General features: G+C 37.7%; 1 protein-coding gene across 2 annotated transcripts; it reads right to left on the minus strand.

The window, feature by feature from the left end:
* Positions 1 to 9,141: 9,141 nt before the first annotated feature.
* Positions 9,142 to 19,221, minus strand: LOC111894585 (protein REDUCED CHLOROPLAST COVERAGE 1). 2 transcript variants are annotated; one of them, XM_042896677.2, is made up of 24 exons: positions 19,015 to 19,221; positions 17,773 to 17,869; positions 17,625 to 17,686; positions 16,536 to 16,628; positions 16,246 to 16,318; positions 15,825 to 16,148; positions 15,620 to 15,687; positions 15,399 to 15,530; positions 15,258 to 15,299; positions 14,644 to 15,171; positions 14,393 to 14,550; positions 13,841 to 14,315; positions 13,700 to 13,762; positions 13,500 to 13,601; positions 13,103 to 13,408; positions 12,921 to 13,013; positions 12,687 to 12,788; positions 12,500 to 12,604; positions 12,252 to 12,385; positions 12,008 to 12,191; positions 11,666 to 11,910; positions 11,491 to 11,581; positions 9,507 to 11,406; positions 9,142 to 9,415 (listed from the first exon to the last, which is right to left on the minus strand). In XM_042896677.2, exons 2-23 carry the CDS (start codon positions 17,831 to 17,833, stop codon positions 9,628 to 9,630), a joined length of 5,220 nt encoding a protein of 1,739 aa, XP_042752611.1. In that variant the 5' UTR covers positions 17,834 to 17,869; positions 19,015 to 19,221; the 3' UTR covers positions 9,142 to 9,415; positions 9,507 to 9,627. The 2 variants fall into 2 exon arrangements, with proteins under 2 accessions (XP_042752611.1, XP_042752610.1); XM_042896676.2 differs by having other exon boundaries at positions 18,968 to 19,221.
* Positions 19,222 to 22,847: the final 3,626 nt, after the last annotated feature.

Below are 22,847 nucleotides of genomic sequence, written 5' to 3' on the forward strand. Positions count from 1 at the left end.
GGATGAGTTCTTGGAACAACTGAAGGCGCAATACTGTTCAGAGATAGACCTGATTGATTTGAACAATGAGTTCCAAAATTTGAAGAAAGGGAGAATGAGCATCGATGACTATGCTGCTGCATTTACGGAAAAGATGAAGTTGTTTCCATACCTAGTGCCAACTGAACTTTCCAAAATTGAGAAATTCGCAAACGGACTGCCGGCTGACTTTGGCCCAACAGTCAAGATGGCAACCACTCTGAAATCAGCTGTTCGAACAGCTAAGAACATGGAGACCCAACAAAAGGAAAGAGGTCTGGAGAGGGCTGAGGTTGGTGAGAAACGGAAGTTCAATGGATCCTCGAAGTCCAACAAGAAGAGTAGATTCTCGAAGTCTGGTTCGAGGGGAGGAGGATCAGAAGCGAAGTGGTGTGACAAGTGCAAGAAGAAGCACTCTGGGAAGTGTGACGGAGGGGTCACTTGTTACAAGTGCGGAAAGCCTGGGCACTACGCCAATGAATGCACCCTCAACCAGAAAGCCTGTTATGGGTGCAATGAAGAAGGGCACATTTTGAAGGACTGCCCGAAGAAGAAGGAGACAGGAAGACCCAACATACCACTGAAGCCGAAGGCGAGAGCCTTCCAGATGACGCTCGAGGCTGCAAAGGAGGCAGCAGACGTCGCTTCAGGTACCTTTCTTGTAAATGGTTTGCCTGCAAATATACTATTTGATTCCGGAGCCAACTACTCCTTTGTGTCGCATAAATTTGGTGGGAAATTAGCATTGCCTGTAGAAAAACTAGATAATGCCCTGATTGTAGAAGTTGCCAGTGGCAAATTCGTACCTGTTTGTAATCGTATTAGGAACATCGTCATTGACCTAAACGGAAACGAATTCCACGAAGAGCTATTACCCATAGAGTTAAACGGTTTCGACATCGTTTTGGGTATGGATTGGCTTAGCGCCAACGATGCTGAGATTCAATGCCGAAAGAAGATAGTAAAGGTAAACCCACCCGGAAAAGAATCATTTATGGTGTATGGGGACAAACGCAGAGTGAATTCTGGAATCATCTCCCTGATGAAAGCCAGGAAATGTTTGTCCAAAGGATGTGCATCATACTTGACATTCGTAATTGATGCCAAGAAGGAGAAGAAAGAGGTGCAGAATATACCGGTTGTGTGTGATTATCCGGAAGTCTTTCCCGAAGATCTTCCCGGATTACCACCTGATAGGCAAGTGGAGTTTCGTATAGACTTGTTACCAGGAACAACACCGATAGCAAAGGCACCTTACCGATTAGCACCGACGGAGATGAAGGAGCTCATGACGCAACTTCAGGAGCTGTTGGACAACGGTTTTATTTGACCTAGTTCATCACCCTGGGGAGCTCCGGTGTTATTCGTGAAGAAGAAGGACGGAAGTATGAGAATGTGTATAGACTACCGAGAGCTGAATAAGGCAACGGTGAAGAACAAGTATCCATTTCCGAGGATTGATGACCTATTCGATCAGCTGCAAGGTTCGAGCTACTTCTCAAAGATCGATCTTAGGTCAGGATATCATCAGCTAAAGGTGAGAAAGCAGGATATTGAGAAGACTGCATTCAGAACGAGATATGGACACTACGAGTTCTTGGTTATGTCATTCGGGCTAACCAATGCTCCCGCAGCATTCATGGATTTGATGAATAGGGTTTGTAAACCACTCCTCGATAAATTCGTGATAGTGTTCATCGACGACATTCTCATCTACTCGAAAAGCCAAGAGGAGCATGGCAAGCATCTACGAGAAGTATTAGAAGTGTTGAAGAAGGAGAAACTTTTTGCAAAGTTCTCCAAATGCGACTTTTGGATACGGGAAGTCCAATTCTTGGGTCATGTTGTTAACCAGGAGGGAATAATGGTTGACCCCGCAAAGATCGAGGCTGTAATGAAGTGGGAACGTCCAAAGAGTCCCACGGAGATTCGAAGCTTTCTAGGATTAGCCGGATATTATCGACGATTTATCCAAGTCTTTTCTTCGATAGCTGCTCCATTAACAGCTTTGACTCATAAAGGAGCTACGTATACATGGAGTGAGAAACACGATGAGGCATTCGAGAAGCTAAAGAAGAAGTTATGTGAAGCACCGATACTTTCTCTACCCGATGGAGTCGAAGATTTCGCGGTTTATAGTGACGCTTCTGGAGTCGGGTTGGGTTGTGTTCTGACCCAAAGAGAAAAGGTGATAGCATACGCATCTCGACAATTGAAAGAGCACGAAAAGAACTACCCCACTCATGATCTGGAGTTGGCAACGATAGTTTTTGCCTTATAGATATGGAGGCATTACCTCTACGGCACGAAGTGCAAGCTCTTCACTGATCATAAGAGTCTCCAGTATCTCTTTAATCAGAAGGAGTTGAACATGAGGCAACGACGCTGGCTAGAACTTCTCAAGGACTACGACTGTGAGATACTTTATCACCCAGGTAAAGCAAATATTGTTGCTGATGCTCTCAGTCGGAAAGTCAATCTGGAAAGGAAAAGGCCAAGAGCGCTAAGAATTGAAGTCGTCTCGACGATTGTGGAAAGTATCAGGAAAGCTCAAGAAGAAGCTTTAGAGAAAAATGACCGAAAGGAAGAACGTTTGGGAAGAACGTTAGTGTTTGGTACAAACAGTCGAGGACTGAAGGTATTCCAAGATCGAATTTGGGTACCTAAGACGGGAGGAATAAGAGATCTTCTGATGGAAGAAGCACACAAGACCATGTACTTGATTCATCCCGGTAGCACTAAAATGTATAGGGACCTAAAACCCTACTACTGGTGGCCGACGATGAAGCTCGATGTTGCGAAGTATGTGGCCGAGTGCGTAACATGTGCGAGGGTTAAGGCACAACATCAGAAACCGTATGGAAGTTTGGAACCTTTACCTGTACCCATGGGTAAATGGGAAGACATCACCATGGATTTTGTGACTAAACTGCCCAGGACGAAGAACGGTCACGACATGATTTGGGTAGTCGTGGATAGTTTCACCAAGAGTGCACACTTCATAGCAGCCAACGAGAAGTGGTCTATGGATAAGCTCGCAAATGCTTACGTGAAGGAAATTGTAAGACTTCACGGTGTCCCTCTTACGATTGTATCAGATCGTGATAGTCGTTTCACGTCAAGGTTTTGGAGGAGTCTACAAGAGGAGTTAGGTACAAAGTTGTGTTTGAGTACTGCTTATCATCTGCAAACTGATGGTCAGAGCGAAAGAACGATTCAGACACTGGAAGATATGCTGAGAGCATGTACCCTCGAATTCCAAGGGAATTGGGACGAGCACTTACCTCTGGTAGAATTTTCCTACAACAATAGTTTTCACTCGAGCATCAAGATGGCTCCTTATCAAGCCTTGTATGGGCAGAAGTGTCGTACGCCGTCTTGTTGGCTTGAAGCCGGAGAGAAGCAGTTTATGGGCCCCGAGATAGTCCATGAGACTGCTGAGAAGTTGAAGGTGATTAGGGAAAGGATGTTAGCAGCCCAGGATCGTTAGAAGAGCTATGCTGACAAGAAAAGACGACCGATAACTTTCAAAGTTGGGGATTCCGTTTTGCTTAAAGTCTCACCGTGGAAGGGACTTATACGATTTGGGAAACGAGGAAAGTTGAGTCCAAGGTTTATTGGACCGTTCAAAGTTCTTCAGAAGATAGGGAACCAAGCTTACAAGTTGGAATTGCCCGAAGAACTCAATGGTATTCATAACACCTTCCATGTGTGTTATTTGAGGAAATTCATGGGAGATGTTCCCGACATAATTCCAATCTCAGAGTTAAGGATGGATGAAAATAAAAGGTTGATCGAAGAGCCTGAGGCAATTGTTGACCGTAAGACTAAGAAGTTACAACGCAAGATGGTCGACTTGGTGCTAGTCCGATGGAAACATTCGAATGGGCCGAATCTCACTTGGGAAACAGAGGATGACATGATGAGTCGCTATCCACATCTGTTTGCTGATGCATGATTCCGGGACGGAATCATCCTAAGGGGGGAGAGAATTGTAACGCCCGGGTTTCAGGGCTAAGCATTTTTGTCAATGTAATAGTCTAGGTCAACTCTTGTAACTCTTTTTGAAGTAATAAAGATGAAATATTTGAGTATTATGTGAATTATATGTGTTTATTATTTAATTACAAATGTATAATTAATAAAGAATAAAAATGAGCGTCAAAATTAAAGTGTGAGATAATCCCGATATCTCTACATAAAGTTGTAGAATATGTCTCAAGGTTTCCGTGCATATAAGGAACGCCGAAATCCGAGTTATAACGAAGAAGTTATGACCCGTCGAAGTTTCACGACAGAACCGACACGATACCGGGAAACGTGAATAGTGAATTTACGATAGAGCGAGATTTAGCCTTAGTGATCTAAACGAAAGTCGTAGAATATGTTAAACTAAGAACATCGATAAAAAGAACGCCCAAATCTGACTTCGTATGAAGAAGTTATGAGATTTTAAACAGACCAATCTTGTCCCGGCTTGTTAAAAAATATAACTTTAAAAATAAAGTCAAAATTAGCCGACGGAGTCTAAACGAAAGTTGTAGAGTACGTCTTCACCTACGCGTGGATATAAAGAATGTCAAAAACGGAGTTCGTATGAACGAGTTACAAATTATAATAGCATATTTACATATTAAAATAAAGTATAAATCATGTATACGTACACATATATATACATATGTATATATCATTAGAAAGGTATCGACGATGCGGTCATTATAAGACTAATGTTGAGTTCTTTCCACATTAGTTTAGTACAAATATCATTAAATCCATTTATAATAGTATTATAGAGGGGTGTTTAGTTGTTTATATAACTAAAAGGTCATTAAGTAATTATGGAGGGTAGTTTTTGAAAATTCAATTAGTATAAATAAGAGCCTTGGGCTCTCATATTTCTTGCACCATTCTCTTGATTCAAGAGTCTTTCTCTCCTTATCCCACGAGCATTTCGGTCCCTCGTGATTCGACTTCTCTTTCTGTAGCTTAGTATAGTAAGATGAACGCTGAAGCGCTGCACGAATCTTTCTTAGAAAGATTCAGCGACGAAGTTCTGCCCCTGCAAAGCCCGAGTCCTAGCTAAAACCCCCTTGTAAGTAAATTATGCTTACCTTATTTTAATATAGCTTATATCTAAAATTAGTATTGTTATTATGAGCTTATAATAAATATTTGAGCTATTATTATAACTTATATAAGTGTCGTTATAATATTTTTTTTTAACTACTCGCGGTACGGGGAATCTGGTTTAAAGGGCCGCATAGGGTTGTTGGATTTCAGAAGTGCTATATGCCAAAATGGTCCTGCCCTCCGGTGTTTTATGTCTGGCCCCCGTCTGTACATAGTGGTTGGAAAATATTGTTTAACGCTTATATAATAATAATAATACTAAGACTAATAGTTGGTCACGGTAAATATTAGACTAAAATTTAGCAATAATAATGCTAGGTTTCGTCGAAGGAAAATAGAATCGTTAGAAGCAAGCGCTGCCCGATTTTGGAATCATCACCTTAACAAGTGAGTGCATAGTTACTTTCAACTTACACATAGATATGAAGTATTTTATATAAATTACGTGCTATGTGTGCATATTATCTGAATACTTGCTATCTATGCCAGATGAACGTTGTTATACATGTTTTCAATGATTTAAACTGTATATGTATTTTATATCTACGAAAATGTTGGGGTAAAACATGGGTAGATGCAATAGGTGATGTGTGATAAAATGATGAGAGGCCTCGATGTTGATGTTGTTGATTCTGTCATCTAGCGGAGTATGGATGACGACCACGGACTCTTCTAGACAGTCCAGTGGAACACTAGCAGGCTCGCAACCTGTAGGTGTTTGTGAACGATATGTTCACCGGTGTACTCCATCCCCCACATGGTTGCCTTTAGGGCATTTATTGCTGAGGAATCCCCTTAGCAGTAGTGTCCGTCCCAATGATGATCCTTAGGCTAGGTCCCTTATGATAGGTGTTTAGGGACGTAAAGTGAGGATAACGGGAACGGGTAATCGGGTTATTGTTGATCGATGAAATTAATAAACTTATTTATTGTGGGTTGAAAACCCTATGTGCTCACCAGGCTCCCAAGCCTGACCCACTCAGTTTTATGTATTACAGGTAGTGGCGCATGAGCATAGGTGTGATGTTTTGGACGAGGGATTACGGATATAGGCCTGTAGATATGAAATAATGTAGTAAGGCTTATATTGTACTGTTTATGCTTTTGATCTGTACGAACATGACATCCCGAGTCTTTTAATGAAATACATTTCTATGGAAATGCTTTTGATAAATCTTTATCATATTTTTGTTTTGGGACAAATTCCGCAACACTTTCATTTAAAATGTAACTCTGATTTTTAAACAAAGCATAAACAAACCGGTCTTTTCTGGCCGTGATTTTGGGGATGTCACACAAGGCGGTTCAAATCTACCTTCGTTGTTTCATTCAAGAGAAACCAAAAACATGGATCAAGTGGCTACCTTGGGCGGAATTCTGTCACAACACAACTTTTCATATAGTAGGAAAAACCACGCCTTTCAAAGCCTTGTATGGGCGTGACCCCCCCCCCTCGGGATCATCAAGATTAATAAGGGTGACACAATTGTTTCAACTGTAGAAGATCAGCTTATGGAGAGGGATGCAATTCAGGATGATTTGAAGGCTCACTTGCTATAAGCTCGGCAGAAGATGAAAAGAATGGAAGACAATAACAAAAAGGACGTCAATTTTATGGAAGAGGAATGGGTGTATCTCAAGCTGCAATCGAACAGGCAATGGTCCCTTGCTAATAGACCTTTTCAAAAGTTGGTAGCCAGGTTCTATGGACCCTTCTTGATCACACAAAAAATGGGAAAAGTAGCGTATAAACTTCAATTACCGGACACCGCCAAGATTCATCCCATTTTTCATGTATCTCAACTCAAGAAAGCTATTGGGAGTCAGATTGCAAACCCCACCCTACTAGCCCATATGACAGAAGATTTGAAGTTGTATTGGACTCCAGAATCTGTTTCTGGAGTACGCGTTAACTCAGGGGAACAAGGCTAGAAAACGGAAGTGTTCACTAAATGGAAGGAAGTTCCAGAATTTAAAGCTACTTGGGAAGACTTTGCCACCATCTCAGAGTCTTTTCCAGATTTTAACCTTGAGGACAAGATGGACCTTTGGGTGAGGAGTAATGTGGTGCACCCACCACTCAAATTTACATACAAAAGGAAGAAACAGAAAAAGGTGAATGAAGGGACCACTAACGATGCCAGCATTGTTGTAGAAGTAGTGGAAGAGCAGGGGCAAAATGGGAATATGTTGTATTAGTTGTCATTCCCGTCTATTTAAATGAGGGATATATCCTTAGCTGAGGAGAACATTGTCATAGAAGTTTCTATTCCTTGGGAGACTATAACATCTCAAATCGCTACTACTACTATCATTTATTTATTTCATTGTAATGTTATCAGTTTATTGAAGAGTAATACGAAATCTCTTGAATCTTCAATGTTTGTTATTGCTAGTCTATAACAAAAGGTGCAACCCAAAAGAAAAATAACCTCCCGAAGAAGAAGATACGATTGTGTTCTACAACTTTTATCAACACAATGCCAAGACCATCTTCATCTGGCATTCAAGTGAGCGGTTGAATCATTAAAAATGACTATTTTGGATTTATGTTTACTTAATAATTAACCGATGAGTATATATATATATATATATATATATATATATATATATATATATATATATATATATATATATATATATATATATATAGTTAGGTTCAAATGTTTTCACTATCTATTGTGTGCCTGTATGATTGATTCTGGACCAATCATTTTAGTTATTTTAAGAAAATAATTAATGCTTATTAAATGCTGAAGATGTAATTAATACCTATTATATCTTCAACATGTAATATGCATTAATTACTTTCTTAAAATAACTAAAATGATTGGTCCAGAATCAGTCATACATGCACACAATAGATTGTGAAAACAAAATAACCTAACCCTATATATATATATATATATATATATATATATATATATATATATATATATATATATATATATATATATATATATATATATATATAAAGGCATTGTTTGGAATGATGGAGGAGAAAGAACAACACTGAAGCCAAATGGGGGAATTCGAACAATTGCATGCTCCTTCCATTGAGTATCGATATAAGAGATGATCCGCTTGAATATGTACAAGAAGCCAAGGCAATAATCGATCGGAAGACGACCATCTTTACATTCTCAATACTAGACCTGCTTCTTAAATTCTTCCGCATCAAGGTCATGTCATGTCATGTCATTCATCTATCTCTCTCTTACTCTCTCTCTCTCTACCAGATCAAAAAGAAAAGAAAAACCCCTTATTTGACTAGTGATTCATCCATTCATTCATAACAATCAAGCATGTTATATATGTATATAGGCAGCAAGCTGGATTTCACGCAAGATCATCACACATACAACATTATGCTTCTCAAACTTGGCTGGACCTGTAGAAGAAATCGGGTTTTATGGCCATGCCATGGAATTCCTTGCAACCAGTTCCTATGACCAACCACATGTAAGGAAAAGGATACATATTGAGCTAAATCATGGTTATGGTATTGAGCTGCTAATATTCTTTTTGTTTGTTTTTACCTAAATAGATTTTGATGATTAATTTCCAAAGCTATGTGGATAAGATGACAATAGTCCTCTAGGTTGATGAAAATACCATCCCAGATCCTCACAACCTGCTAGATGATCTTCAAGGCTCACTAAAACTCATCAAACAAGCAGTTTATGCAAAGGGGGAGTTGTTAAGGATGTTGAGGTTGAAGTGGAGGGTGTGCCACAAGCTCTATTCATGTAAACCTTTACACACATTATGTTATGTTCAGGGAGGGATTTTACCTTTTTATATGCTATGTGTTGTTGTATAGTTTATATTAGCATGTCTACTTTAAACAACTATATGAAGCTATGCTATTTAGTTGTTAAACTTGAATAATCAAAGTCTGATTAGATCCTAACAGAAGCATAACTTACCGAGCGATAGATCATATGCACATAATCCTTCAAATTTAGAAGAAGAATAGAAAGGTAAATAGCATGGACTAAGAATTGGTTCTATTATAAGTATTAGTATCAGCAACATTTTGTATGTCTAAATCAAACTCAGTTTGAACAAAAATGGTATCATGTACAATCAAATCCAATTTAATCATCATGGCCATGGGATAACCACCCAATTAATTAGTCTTGTAATGATATGCACCAACAATCCAAAATTTCTTAAACATGTGTGTTGTGTCCTTTCCATTATTCAACATCTCTGAAATCCCAAGTATGACCGACTGACTGCAAACCCTATCTGGTTTTGAAACCTGAAAACCATGATGAGTGACTACATTTTTATTCTTTATTCAAGTCAAGGAAAGAAACAAGATAACAATAACATGCAGTTCTTAAACTAACCTGTAACTTTTTCAAGTGATGATTGGAGATCCATGTAACTTGATAACCTAAAAACTGCATGATCTGTGTCTACATGGCAAAACTATGGAACTACACTTTGTAATCACGATATATCCGACCACTATGTAGCAGTAGAAGTAGGTTGAGAAGAAAGGCTGGTGCTAGGCTTTGGAGCTTCACTTCCTCTGATGACTCTGCTATATATGACTTTGAAAGACTGAGAATTATATGGCTTGTTGAGCAGACTAATGGGCATCCTCAAAGTCTGTTTTCGGTTTCTTCTCCCCCTTATCAATATATTAAACGTCTTCTCGTTCTCAACCCTTTGGCCATGATTTGAGCCATTTTGAACCCCCACAATGTCATTAGATTTCTCAAGACTCACTTGTTGCTTAGTTTCATCCACATTGTTAGCCTCCAATAAACTAGGAGGAGAAGGAAAAGTTCCATCAAACACCTGTTTGGTCTCCATGTTTGGATCAGAAATCGGCCTTACTGCTGGTGGGGAGATGGAGAATTCCATTGGATGGCAGTTTGACCAAACATATTGTAACCCATTATTACATTGCCATGCGAAATGATTGGGATGAAAGGGACCGGTGGTCATAGGATATGTAGTGTTAGTGTTGGGTATGGGTAATGATAACGATGGAGCTTGTGTATATGGAGGAGAGTACATAAGAGGCAATGGGTGTGGGTGCATCATATTGGGGGTGGGGGTGCCTGGAGGTGGAGGTGTAGGGTAGGGTGAGTGAGGTGAAGAAGGTGGTCTTGGGTGAAGAGTCATATTCATTTGCCATGGGGTGGGCCCAGGAGGAGGTAGAGCAATGTTCATGGGCATTGGTGCAACACGGACAACAGGTGGCGATGGGTTAAATGGAGTAGCTGATGCAGACAACCTCTTGTTTTGGGGTTCTTGACTTTGATTTGGTTTTACATTTTCTGTCTCCGTCTCTATACTGGCATTGGAGGGAACAATTGGAATTGGCATGTCGATTATTACACTCTTGTCTATTACCTTATCAACCTCCACCACATCTGCAATTGCTCCTAAATGAGTTTCTTCTGTTTCGTCTTTCGTATCCACTTTCTCAAAAATCTCTTCTTCCGCTTCTTTAACAACAGATTCCTCGTGCTTACCGTTATCGATTTCCTTATCATCAGGAATAATGTCATCATCCCTGTCCGTGACCTGCAACAGAGAAATGGAACCTGGTGGGGCCACGGCTACTTCTTTGTAAGAAGGAGATTTTCCAATGCTAATCATGGATCTTCTCTGTGTCTGTGGTACTGATGATGCTTCTTTTGTTGTTTGTTCAGATGACGAAGAATTAGAATTAGTTTCTTCCACAGGCACATGGACCGAGGACTTAACTCTGTATGTCAAACCTTTGACAATTCTACGCCCAAATTTATTATGATTAGGAGTTGCAGTGTGGTAGTCAACATAAGTTGAAGGAGACATCACTCGTTTCTTTACAAAGTGATACCTTCCAGTTCCATTTTCAGACTCATGAACAACACCTTTCTTTTGATAGCCGTAAACCTTGTTGAGACTCGTTGTTGCTTTCCTCTGTCTTAGTCGACGTCCATATGAGCCTGCTGATCTTGGCCTTTGAACCGCTTGCCACCCTTCTTCTCCTCCTCCTCCTTCATTACTACCAGGGTTAGGGTTTTGTGCACCAGTTTCCTCTGGTGGCTGAAGCTCAGAAGCAACTGGAACTGGTGTTTCTTCCTTGATTGGTGGTATCGACTCAACAAATAGAGAGGTGGATTCTTGATTCACTTGAATCTCATGTTCAAGGGCCGCCTCTTCATCTGTAACTTGTTTCAGAAGATCTTTTGGAGATGCCTCCTCAGCATTTGCCACCTCCAAGGTTTGGTAGCTTTTTCCCTTCAACTGGAAATGAAATATGTCGTCGTATACTTAGATATGTTTTCCTTATTATGAATATCATAATATATGTAATGCAAGTGAGCATACCTTCTGGATATAGGTTTTACGTTTTAAACCCATACCATCAGTCCCTTGCCCATCATGACTTGGATTGATATAGTCAAGCAAATCCGATACACTGCCCATCATCATTTACACAAATCATTTATTGGTTTGGTTTGGTTTGGTTTGAAATGAATTGAATGAAATCATTTAAACATACCTAAGATGACCTTTGCTAGCTATGGATGCATCGGGTTTCCGAGTCCCATTTCTTGCAGCTTCTTGTTGTTCAAGAGCCTTTGATTCAAAATACTCGAGCCAAGCAGCAGCATCCTGTGTGCGTAGATCATCTGGCCCAAGTTTTGCACGTAGTATCTGCAAGGTTGTTTGTTCATGCTGAACACTCAGAGGATAAGCTTCCATTAAAGAGAGAGCAATTGCGATTGCATGGTAACTTGCAGCAGTCTACAAAACAAAAGGAGCATGGTTAATCTTGTCACCATGTAGACTCCTGTTTTTATGGGGGGGTGGGGGGTGGGAATTTAACAGGTAAATAAGCAACCTGGATATGGTCTGGCCCAAGTAACTTTTGGTTGCACTTGAGAGCTTTATGAAGATATCTGAGGGCGACATGGACATTTCCCAAACCTTCCTCCATCATAGCTACATTGATGTACGTGGCAGCAGTATTTGGATGTGATGGGCCACATGTAAGATGTAGCAAATACAATGCTCGTTTTACATACCTGATATTGTAGTAGGTAAGAAAACAAACTTGTATTAAAGGGGACAAAAAAAAAACATACTTGAGAGCCAACTCTGTATGTTGAAGTCGATAGTAGAACACTGCAAGATCCCCATAGCTTTTCATGGTATCTGGATGATCCAATCCCAGTTCTCTCTCATTGATGTCCAAAGCTTTTTGTTGGTAGATTGTGGCCTGCAATTCAATCCAATCCAATCAATCTAAGAGCTTGAAAGACAGACAAAACAACAAAATAGTATATCTATATTCCCCATTAATATTAATAAATAAATAATAACAAATCAAAACCTGGTTGAAGTCCCCAGTGTGATACAAAACCACAGCAAGGAGACTGTAAGCTCCTGCAGTTATTCGATGATAAGGACCACATACTGCAACTAGCTTTGCAAGAGCCTGTAAGAAGGAATAAGTAATAACATGTTAGGTCATGCTAATATATTTAAAAAAAAACTTGTGCCAAATGTGACACTCGTACCTTTGTCCCATAACTAACTGCATCTTCTAGCTTTCCCTTGTCGAGGGCAGTTTTTGATGATTCCAGGAGTTGGCGTCCATCAGCAGATGAGCATGCTGCTTGCTGCAACATAATACAACAAATCGATACATGAAACAATATATATATATATATATATATATATATATATATATATATATATAAACTGACTTGAATGGTTGTAAGACAATGAGCAATCAATTGTTAATTGATCACCTTATGCACTGGTACTAAGCTGATGATGTCCTCCTTTTTGAAAGGCTGTGGAGAGTTCATATCAAAATCTCTTGGAACCAGCTCAATGCCAACCTGGAAAATCGGTACAATACAAATTTGTTTGCAATGTTAAGGATACTTGAGGGAGGAAGGGTACATTCAGTTCTGTATGAATCAATTACCTTATGGCATAACCCACGTAGTATAGCAATTTTTCTAAGCTCTGTGTAGTTAAAGCTGGCAAGATCCCAGTCAAATCGCTTCTTCAAGAAAACTTCTAGCCATGTCTTTGTTACAGAATCAACACAAGATTTTTTACTTTTAGGAACCCCAAGCATCAGATTCAGTGCAGCAGCAATTCCAGCAGCCATTTCCTCTGGTTTAGAAACAGCAGCAATCACTGCCTGTATAATGTGCTTAAAAGCTCGTACTATCATCTCATGTATACATAGAGATTGCACATGTGATAATTTTTCTGACAACTTAACCTGATCAAACACAAAAACAGCAAGCATTAGTCACTGTAAAGCCTTCTAAGTTGCAGATACCACAGAATATAATAAATGAAAAATAACTAACCACTTGTCCTAAAGAACGCATGCGGAGACCTCGTGTGTGCATAAAATCAGTTAGAGTTCGCCCATCAACTGGTGATAGTTCCAAAGAACCAAAATCTGCAACCTACATATGACAATCAAGCGCAATAATCTGTCAGTTATCACACTTACATTAATTAGAAACCTAATAAGATGATGCTTTTAGCTATGTAATGTAGTTACCAATTTCGGAAGAGCAACTTCGTTGTAATATTTTTGAGATTGGTCAATCAGCTCCAGCAAAGACTACAAATAACAAGCACCGAGTTAATATGCAATACTATACAAATATGTACACATATAATACTTTAATTTTAACACCACCTTGCAGTGGAGCCCAGTTTCTGACTCTTTAAGCCGAGTAAAAGCAGCATCAGATAACAATTTTTTTAAAGCATTCTCATTTTCATCTGAATTGGGAGATTCTACAACAAAGTCTAACACAGAATTCTCGACTTCCCCATTCACAACATCAACAACTTTTGTGCTCCCCTCCAAATCTTTTTTCTTGTTTTTTAAAGATCGAAGAGCTGTCCCGAGCCCTTCAACCTTCACCTTTTCAGTAGAAGCTTTCTTGTCTTTTTCTGTTTTCTTTTGATCTTGTAAATGTTGTATCCAGCAAGCTCCAAGTTCCCATCTTGTAAACTTGTCAGATTCAACACACTCTTCCTGAAGCTTCATTAAACTCTCCTTTAATAGTTTCTCCACAAGGACTCGAGAAGTACCGAGCTCTTCGCCTTCAGATCTTTTCAAATTAGGAAGAATGCTACTTGCTTTTTTATGAAGCAGCAACCTCAAACTACAAGAAATAAGCTTACAGTGAGCATTAACATGGTAAGTGGCACAAATGTAATATATGCCAATGTGAAGAAAAACCTGTTGATATTGAGTGCGCATGCTCCTCCATCAGGCTGATCGAGAAGCTCAATGTATGGCAATGGAGATTGTTTCTTGTCATCTTCTCTCTCCTCAACTTTCACGACAGCAGTATAACCACAATACCTTACATTCACAACACCAAGAGTAGCTATATCCTGGTTTTCAAACAGAAAACTCACACATTAATAAAATAGAATAAAAAAAAAGAACATGAAATCAAGATGATTGGAATTGAAGGATCATCTTACATGAGCAGCAGTGTTCTCATCCGCAGTGATCCCTTTCAGTAGGTTTCTCTCCACCAAATTTTCTTTCTCCACCCCAGTTGCTTGAGATCCATCAATCTTTGTATCTATTTTGCAGCTAGCATCAGGAGTATCCTTATAGACTCTGATTCTCAAGTCCCCGATGCTCTCCGTATGTATAGTGTCATCACTACTTAAATCAGAATGATTTATGTTTGGGTTTTCCATTATATGTTGAATGGCTAAAATAGCTTTGAAAATGGCAACATCGACAAATAAGCTATGCAATAGGAAAGCTTTCCTGTCTCGAATCTGCCTATCTTCTGCAGTTTTGCAAGACATAGATGCAACATACATGAATTCACTAGCCCAAGGATGCAAATCACTTTTTCCATCCCTTCCCAGACCACCCCCATTTCCTCCCCAATTCTCATCCTCTGTAGGAAGAGGTGGGAAACCCGAAGGCACTTGTGCTGCAACAGGAGGTATGAGCCATGTATTGGCTCTGAACCCATACGGGAGATTTCCAAACTGCAGGAGTAGTTAAAACAACTGTTAACAAACAAACGTCCATTAATTGACCTTAATCAATCATTATTTCCACTCCAGAAGTGTACCTTGTTCCTTTCCGTGAATGCTTTAATGAGGTCCTCATAAGCCTGAAATGATAGGTACCGCTTGTTCAAATAGGCAAGTATATGGACAACCAAAATTAAGGCTATATGGAAACCGTGAAGATGATATCTTTAGAAACTTACATTCTCAAATGCCCTGCTAAGTCGCCGCAACAAATCAACAAGGTTGTGACATAAAATTCGCTGCTTCCCGATGCTGCAAAATCCTTTTCGATAGACTTCTATATGGATTGGCTTTCCATGGCACAACTTCACCTTTACCATAAAGTTTAAGTCCTCAGGAATGTACAAAAATAACACATGTTTTACAAAAGAAATAATAAACTGTTGAAGGATTTTCTTACTTCAAGCGAGAAAAGATGATCATCAATTAAAATGTCATCTTCATTCTGTCGTGTTGCTCTCCTTACATCTGCAAAAGAATTTGCGATAGAATGTCAATGTCAGTATGAAGGAATAGACCAAAAATTATAGCAAATTGATTGTGTATTTATGTGTATGAATTGTTGAAAGATCCAAGTATGTCGTCGAGTGTGCGCATAGACTTACACTGGATAGGAGGAGTCAGGTGAGAGAGGGAGAAGAATTCGTAAAAGCTACCAAGCTTGGGACACGAATTGCTCAGCTCTCCCTCTCCATCCACGGAGACATCTTTCGACTGCGGTTGTCGCGGTGGAGGAGTCAAAGTCGGCAGACTCGTCGACCGCTTATTGCTTTGTTGCGATTTGCTCGTCTTCTTTCCGGTCTTGGTTTCCGGCACATTAGTGCTGAAATCCTCCTTGACCACCGGCGACGGACCAAACGACGTCGTGCAGGCAACGATGTCCAACAATCGTCTGACATGTGCTGTGGCGGTTTCAACGTCGTAGTCCTCTGTTATGTAATAAATGAAAAAGGTGAGGACAAAAATGTCATTCGGGTATAAGATCGCGGGGTAGTAACACGTGGCAATAATAAAGTGGTTGATTACCCTCAATGAGATTGAGCGTGCAAGGCTTCAATGCGGCAACGTCGCACGTATCTTTCAATCGTGGGCCTCTTACCTGTTAACATAAGACGGGAATATGAAATGGATGGAGGAAAAATGTCATTTGTTAATGGGCCAACCGAACCAATTTGAAAACATAAGGTGGCCCATTGGTCAAATATAAAAAACCAATAAAAAAAAACATTTTCTATTTTATAGGGTTTGATTGTTCTTATAAGATGTGAATGATTATTGCTGATAGAAATTGATACAAACAATTATAAAAGTCGTACCTCGTGAGAGAGCGAAAAATTTGTGATGTTGCATGTTACTGTGTTCACGGATAATAGTCGACGAATATCTATAACTCTATCTGTCGATATTCCCTGCTCAAATCAGATAATATAATTACAAGAAAAATATCATATATTCATTTTTTCAGTTTGAAAATGAAGCAGTGCAATAACAAATAAACCATTGTCTTATATATTTTATTTATTTATTTATTCTTTGAAAATACTCTTGTAGTTCATTGATTGGGCCCACATCAAGCTTTCATATGAAGTCGGTTTCTTAATATTATCCATAAAATGCATGGTACCATTGAATAGGATTATTCCAAAAAAAGATAGTTGAGTTTTAAAGTATACCGAAAACGAGATACCCGACTTCTAATGACCGTATTTACGTGTTTTCTTGTACACCTCTTGTTTGTAATTGTAGGTGGCGTTGCTAAAATGCATATATTTGAATTTTCGACAGACGATATAGGTAACACGTTTCTATTGACATAGACACGTATAGTTCGGACAATTTTGTAACAATTTGGTAATGACATTTTTGACCTGATATAGAAGCAAGTCATAAACCTTCAAAATCTTATCTAACATTCTAGCTGTCTCCATGATATACTCTTATTTTTTGTATGTTTTATGTATAAAAATTAGCCCATGATATCCAAATATATATAGAAACTCAAATATATATATATATATATATATATATATATATATATATATATATATATATATATATATATATATATATTTATTAATAAAATAAAATGTTTGTAAGTCCTTGTTTTAGCAAAAGATAAAGTAAATCATATAGATTATAATGGACAAATCAAGCCATTACCCTTTGACTTTTTCTTGTAAAGAAAGAGAAAATGCCAAATACGAGTTAGTTAATTAATATATCAAAATAAACTAGTTTATATAGCATGTGCCCTATGAGCTTCATGACATGTGATTATAAACTATCAAAGATGAATCAAATTGAAAAAATGTTATAACTTTTTGTCATCGATTTATTCATTCCCAGATAAGATTTTCAAATTATGTAAACACTATAAAATAGTATTTTTAAGTAATTGTACAAACCTTCAATATAACATGGGTATCATCAGGAAGATTCACAGTTATATCCACAACAACTGGTAGAACTGCAAACGTACACATTCTTCATTAATTATTTTAGAAAATAATTATTAATTGAAAATATTGTTATTAAAAAATAATAAAATTATACCCTTCTCTTCCTTCTTCTTCTTATCTCCCTTGGTCTTCCCACGTCCATTCTTGGGCGCCATTTTTCAAAAGCTCTTGCTTCAAGTAATTTTCTTACTCTGAATTACAACATAAAGTATTAAATAATAAATATATAGTTCTTTATATAAAGTAAATAAATACAAAAAATGAAATATTTAATTTTGGATAATATTGACAAATAATTGACAGGGTTTCCAAAAAATATGTCATGGAATTGTGAAATAACTACAAAGGCCATGGCAATCGCCAAAATTTACCAAAGAGCATTAAAGATGTAACTTCAATATGAATTAGATTAAAGATAAATAATTAATTGTTTTTTTTTTCTTTTTTTAACAAAGATGTATTGTGGACTGACCAAAATGACCCTGGAAGGTAGAAAGAGTTACAGAAAGATAGGATATACCGATTGAGCGATAAAGATTATGAATATTAATATATTAATTATTAATTAAATAAAAAAACAAAGAGAAACTCTATATAAATATAAAGAATAAGTGATGGGGTTTTTCAAGAAACGTAATGGAATAGTAAAATGACAAAAATGACCATGACCAACAAGCATAGAGCTAGAAAGATTGTGGATTAAACAAAAAATAATTACGAGGAATAATTTATGGGTTATTTCAAGAAAATGTCGTGGAATCGTGTGGATGACGAAAACACCATCGAGGTTGCAAAGAATTAACAGAAACCAATGAAGATACTGAGCTCAGTACGAAATAGAAGTACAGGAAAAAAAAGTACCCTTAAAATTATGAACAACAATTTATGGGGATTTTTAAGAGAATGTCGTGGATTTATGAAATTGACAAAAACACCATCGAGCTTGCAAAGAGCTAACGGAAACCAATGAAGATTTTGAATTTAATACTAACTAAATACAAGAAAAAAAAAAACATCGAATTTTGGATAAAATTATGAAAGGGTCTTTGCAAGAAAATGTCATGGAATTCTGAAATGACAAAAAAAGCTATGTATATAGCTAAAGATTCTTCACTCCAATAGGTATCAAATGACAAATAACAAAAACAGAGGCAACGGATTAAACACAAGCAGAAAAAAAAAGTATATTTTTTGCCAAAAATAACGAAGAACAATTGATGGATTTTTGCTAGGAAATGTCGAGGAGTTGTTGAATGACAAAAAAGGCCATGAATATGAAAAACAATTACCAGAAAAGCTTGCAGAGAGCAATAAGAATCAGAAGTTTAACAAGTACCCAATCAGTCAGAAGTAAAAACAGAGCCAATGGTGTGTATTATATCTCTGTGTTTGTGTTTTTTTAGGGTTTTGTGTGTTTTAGGGTTTTGTGAGTGTTTTTTAGTGTGTGTATAAAGAGGGCAGGAGGTGGAGCACCATTAGAGAGATTGAAAGATGAAATTAAGAGATATAGAGAGAGAGGGAAAGGGGAAGGAGGAGGAGGTGAGTGGGTGATAAGGAAGGAAGGGTTGAGATTTAACGGTCAGATATATAAATTGGCAGTTTCTGAGCTATCATTCTTACTTTGGACCTATTATTATTATTATTATTATTATTATTATTATTATTATTATTATTATTATTATTATTTTCCAAATATATAAAGAAATATGGTAAATAATTATATAAATTCTCGGCGACAGATACTTGAATTTTTACGTAAAAAAACAACATATGTTTCGTGTGATTCGATGTAGTAAAATTAACTGCATAAAATAGTAACTTATTTTATTAATCATTTATGTAATTCTTTTTACGTAAAAAATAACTAGCTTATAACTTCTTTTAGCAACTATTTATAAATAAACTATTATTACAAATTGACTAAACTGCAAAATTTGGTCCCCCGTGTAAGAAAAATATGAATGGAGTCCAAAATCTTTTCAACTCACCATTGGTCCAAAATCATAATTTTTTTTTGTAGTTTTGTTCATGAAAAAGTTGAAAAATACTATTTTACCTTTTTAATTTTTTTTTTACATTTTTTATATTTATTTTAATCTATTTTAATTTTGAAAAAAAAAAAAAAAGCAAAGCTTGCTCACCCACCCCCCCACCGTACCTCTCTCTCTCTCTCATCGTGTTCTTAATTTTTCATCCCATCCCCACTCCTTTTATGTTAATTATGAGGTCACTTATCAAATCCTTTCTGAATTTCCCTTTATTCCAACAAACCCACATAAACAAAAATTATTAGAGAAAGGGATAATGGATAAGAATCAAGATTGAAGCTTTGTAATTGGGTTCCATCTTCCTCACATCACATCGAGTTCACACCAAACCTGCATCACAGATACCATCTTCTTCTCCAAGCTACCATATCTACATATCAACCATTTTCACCACCGTTTACTGAGATCCCTACATCACCATCTTGACACTCTATCATCTCAATAGCTAACACCATCACCTGTAATAAAAAATAAAACAAATAAAAAAACACCTTTGTTCTTCCATGGTATAACAGACCCGAAAATCAATTCCTCTAGGGGAAGAGATGAGACACAAATAAGAAAATCGGTCCATGTTAAATCCATATTCAATTGGTGGTGGTTTGGTTTGAAGGAAGCAGTAAGGAGTACGACATTCAGATGCTCTGGTGGTTTGAGGCATCGAAACCCTAATCGTGGTAAGTTTGAAAGGAGATGTTGTTTTCCGTAGCGATGGTGGTCACCCCTTTTAATATGTGAAGGGGATATCAGAGGGTATTTATACCATAAACCCATGAGCTTCAAGCGATTTGGATTAATGATTCCGGCAACCTATACCGTTTGCTTCTTGTTTTTTCAAACCAACTTAAACCTAAATTCGATTAGTTATGGTTTGTTTGTTGTAATCTTGATGGGCGATGAAGACAGTAGGGACGTCAGAGGAAGAAGGTGTCTCAGAGGAAGAAGCCGATGGGTTTTTTTTTATCTTCTGTGTGTGTGTGTGTGTGTGTGAGAAAGAGAGAGAGAGAGAGAGATGAGAAAGAGAGAGCGAGAGAGAGGGGGAGAGAGAGAGAGAGAGAGAGAGAGAGGCATGTGAAAGGGTACGGTGGAGGGCTGGGTGAGTTGTCTTTGTTATTGTTTATTTATTTTCAAAATAAAAAGGATTAAAATAAATATAAAAAAACTTAAAAAGGAATTTAAAAGGGTAAAACAGTATTTTCAACTTTTTCAGGGACCAAAACCACAAAAGGTTTATGATTTTGGACCAGTGGTGCAAGTTGAAAAGATTTTGGACTCTATCCATATTTTTCTACTAACCATACGGACCAAATTTGCAGTTTAGTCTTACAAATTCGTAAATCGTGATTTTGCTTTTAGTTCCGTAAAAAGTAAAGGAAAACTAAAAACACGATAGTATGTCGTTTATGTTTTCTTTGAATTGGGTTCAAATAGTTTTATTTTTGTAAAAAAAAATCATTTAAGGAGGGTTTATTTGTGAATTTTGGCATGTATCAAATTTAACGACTATTTAGCCCTTTAATACATTTAGGCTCCGTTTGATATGTGTCTGATTGAGTCGGGTTAGACATTTTTTGCTGACTCGGTCAGCAAAAAGTGTTTGATAATCCAACTTTAGGCATCTGACTAGGTAAGAACAATCTTATTCGGATAGAATGGAGAAAATAAATGATTGAGAAAGGGAGATATGTTTCCAATTTTTACCCTTGCCCTACCGAAGGAAGAAATCAACGCCTCCATCGTTTCTTCTCCTCCTTCCTCTTCTCATCAGCAATCATCAACGATCCTTTTCTCATCAGTTCTGATTTTTTTGAAGCCTCCTTCCTCTTCTCACCACGTACGCTTCTTCCTTTCTCCTATTCTCACAAGTTCTGATTTTTTTTTATAATATGTGGGTTTAAGTTTGTCTCCCCCTCATTCATAAAGGTTTCTCCTGAAGAACCTAAAAAACTGCACGCCTTGTTCTGACCTCAACTTGGTTCTTTAGTCGCCTCACTTTTGTAACATCCCAAAATCATAATAAAAATTTTCATTTTTAATTTAAGAGAAATCGTTGTTTTCAATCAAATCCAAGTCATAAAAACCCAAGATCAAGTACAAATGTTCCAAAATCAATGTATCACAATCATCTCTAAAACATGTCATCGATGGATATGTATGATTGCTGTAACGCCCGTAGATCAGGGCTAGTCAATTTAGAGACGATAAGCGTAAAAAAAAGAGTTTCTGATGGAAGATTATTTAGAATGAATCATCTTAACTAAGTTGTAGTATATGTTACAAGGATTCCGTACATATAAAGAACGCCAAAATCTGAGTTATAACGAAGAAGTTATGACCTGTCGAAGTTTCGCGATAGAACCGGCACGACACAACGCGACGTAAAAAGTGAATTTACGTTAGAGCGATATTTAGCCTTAGCGATCTAAATGAAAGTCATAGAATACATTAAACCGTGAGTGTGCATAAAAAGAACGTCCAAATCTGACTTCGTATGAAGAATCTATGATTTTTCTAAGTTTCAACTTAGCGGTAAGCAGCCCGAATACTCGATTTGAGATCAAGCGGTTTTTAGCCGGAACAATCTAAACAAGAATCGAAGATCACGTTAATAGTATTGGAACGATAAAAAGATAGGCGAAAACGGACGTCAGATGAAGAAGTTATGAATGTATAACGAAATTTTCCTGTCTCGGCCTACTAAAAATAAATAATAAAAATAAAGTCAAAATTAGCCGATGGAGTCTAAATAAAAGTTGTAGAGCATGGTCTTACCTACGCGTGGATATAAAGAACATCGAAAACGGAGCTCGTATGAGAAAGTTACGCAATTTAGAAGTTTGACGAGTCAAATTACGCCGAGCGTAATTTGAGTACGCCCAGCGTACTCAGAGGGGTGCAAGTTGCCTGACCAATACTCGAGTTCCACCAAGTGACACATGCAATGACGTTTAGTACGCCCAACGTAAGGCCTGGTACGCCTAGCGTACTCGAGGTTACGCCCAGCGTAATCCAAGACCCAACAGCCTATAAATAGAACCCGAGATCAGCCATTTTCCTTGCTAATTTTCTTCCTTTCTCTCAATGTTTTGCGTGCCAATTATATCCCGAAGCCCCGGTATCA

Source organism: Lactuca sativa, chromosome 7, assembly GCF_002870075.4.
Source record: "Lactuca sativa cultivar Salinas chromosome 7, Lsat_Salinas_v11, whole genome shotgun sequence".
Lineage (NCBI taxonomy): Eukaryota > Viridiplantae > Streptophyta > Magnoliopsida > Asterales > Asteraceae > Lactuca > Lactuca sativa.

Bases quoted from the DNA above. Each gene is read 5' to 3' on its own strand.
- LOC111894585 (XM_042896677.2), bottom strand. From the start codon at position 17,833: ATGGCGCCCAAGAATGGACGTGGGAAGACCAAGGGAGATAAGAAGAAG. The intron at 14,551-14,643 runs GTAAGATGATCC...TTTGAAAACCAG, and splicing joins ATGAGAACACTGCTGCTCAT to GATATAGCTACTCTTGGTGT. The intron at 13,602-13,699 runs GTAACTACATTA...TGTCATATGTAG, and splicing joins AAGTTGCTCTTCCGAAATTG to GTTGCAGATTTTGGTTCTTT.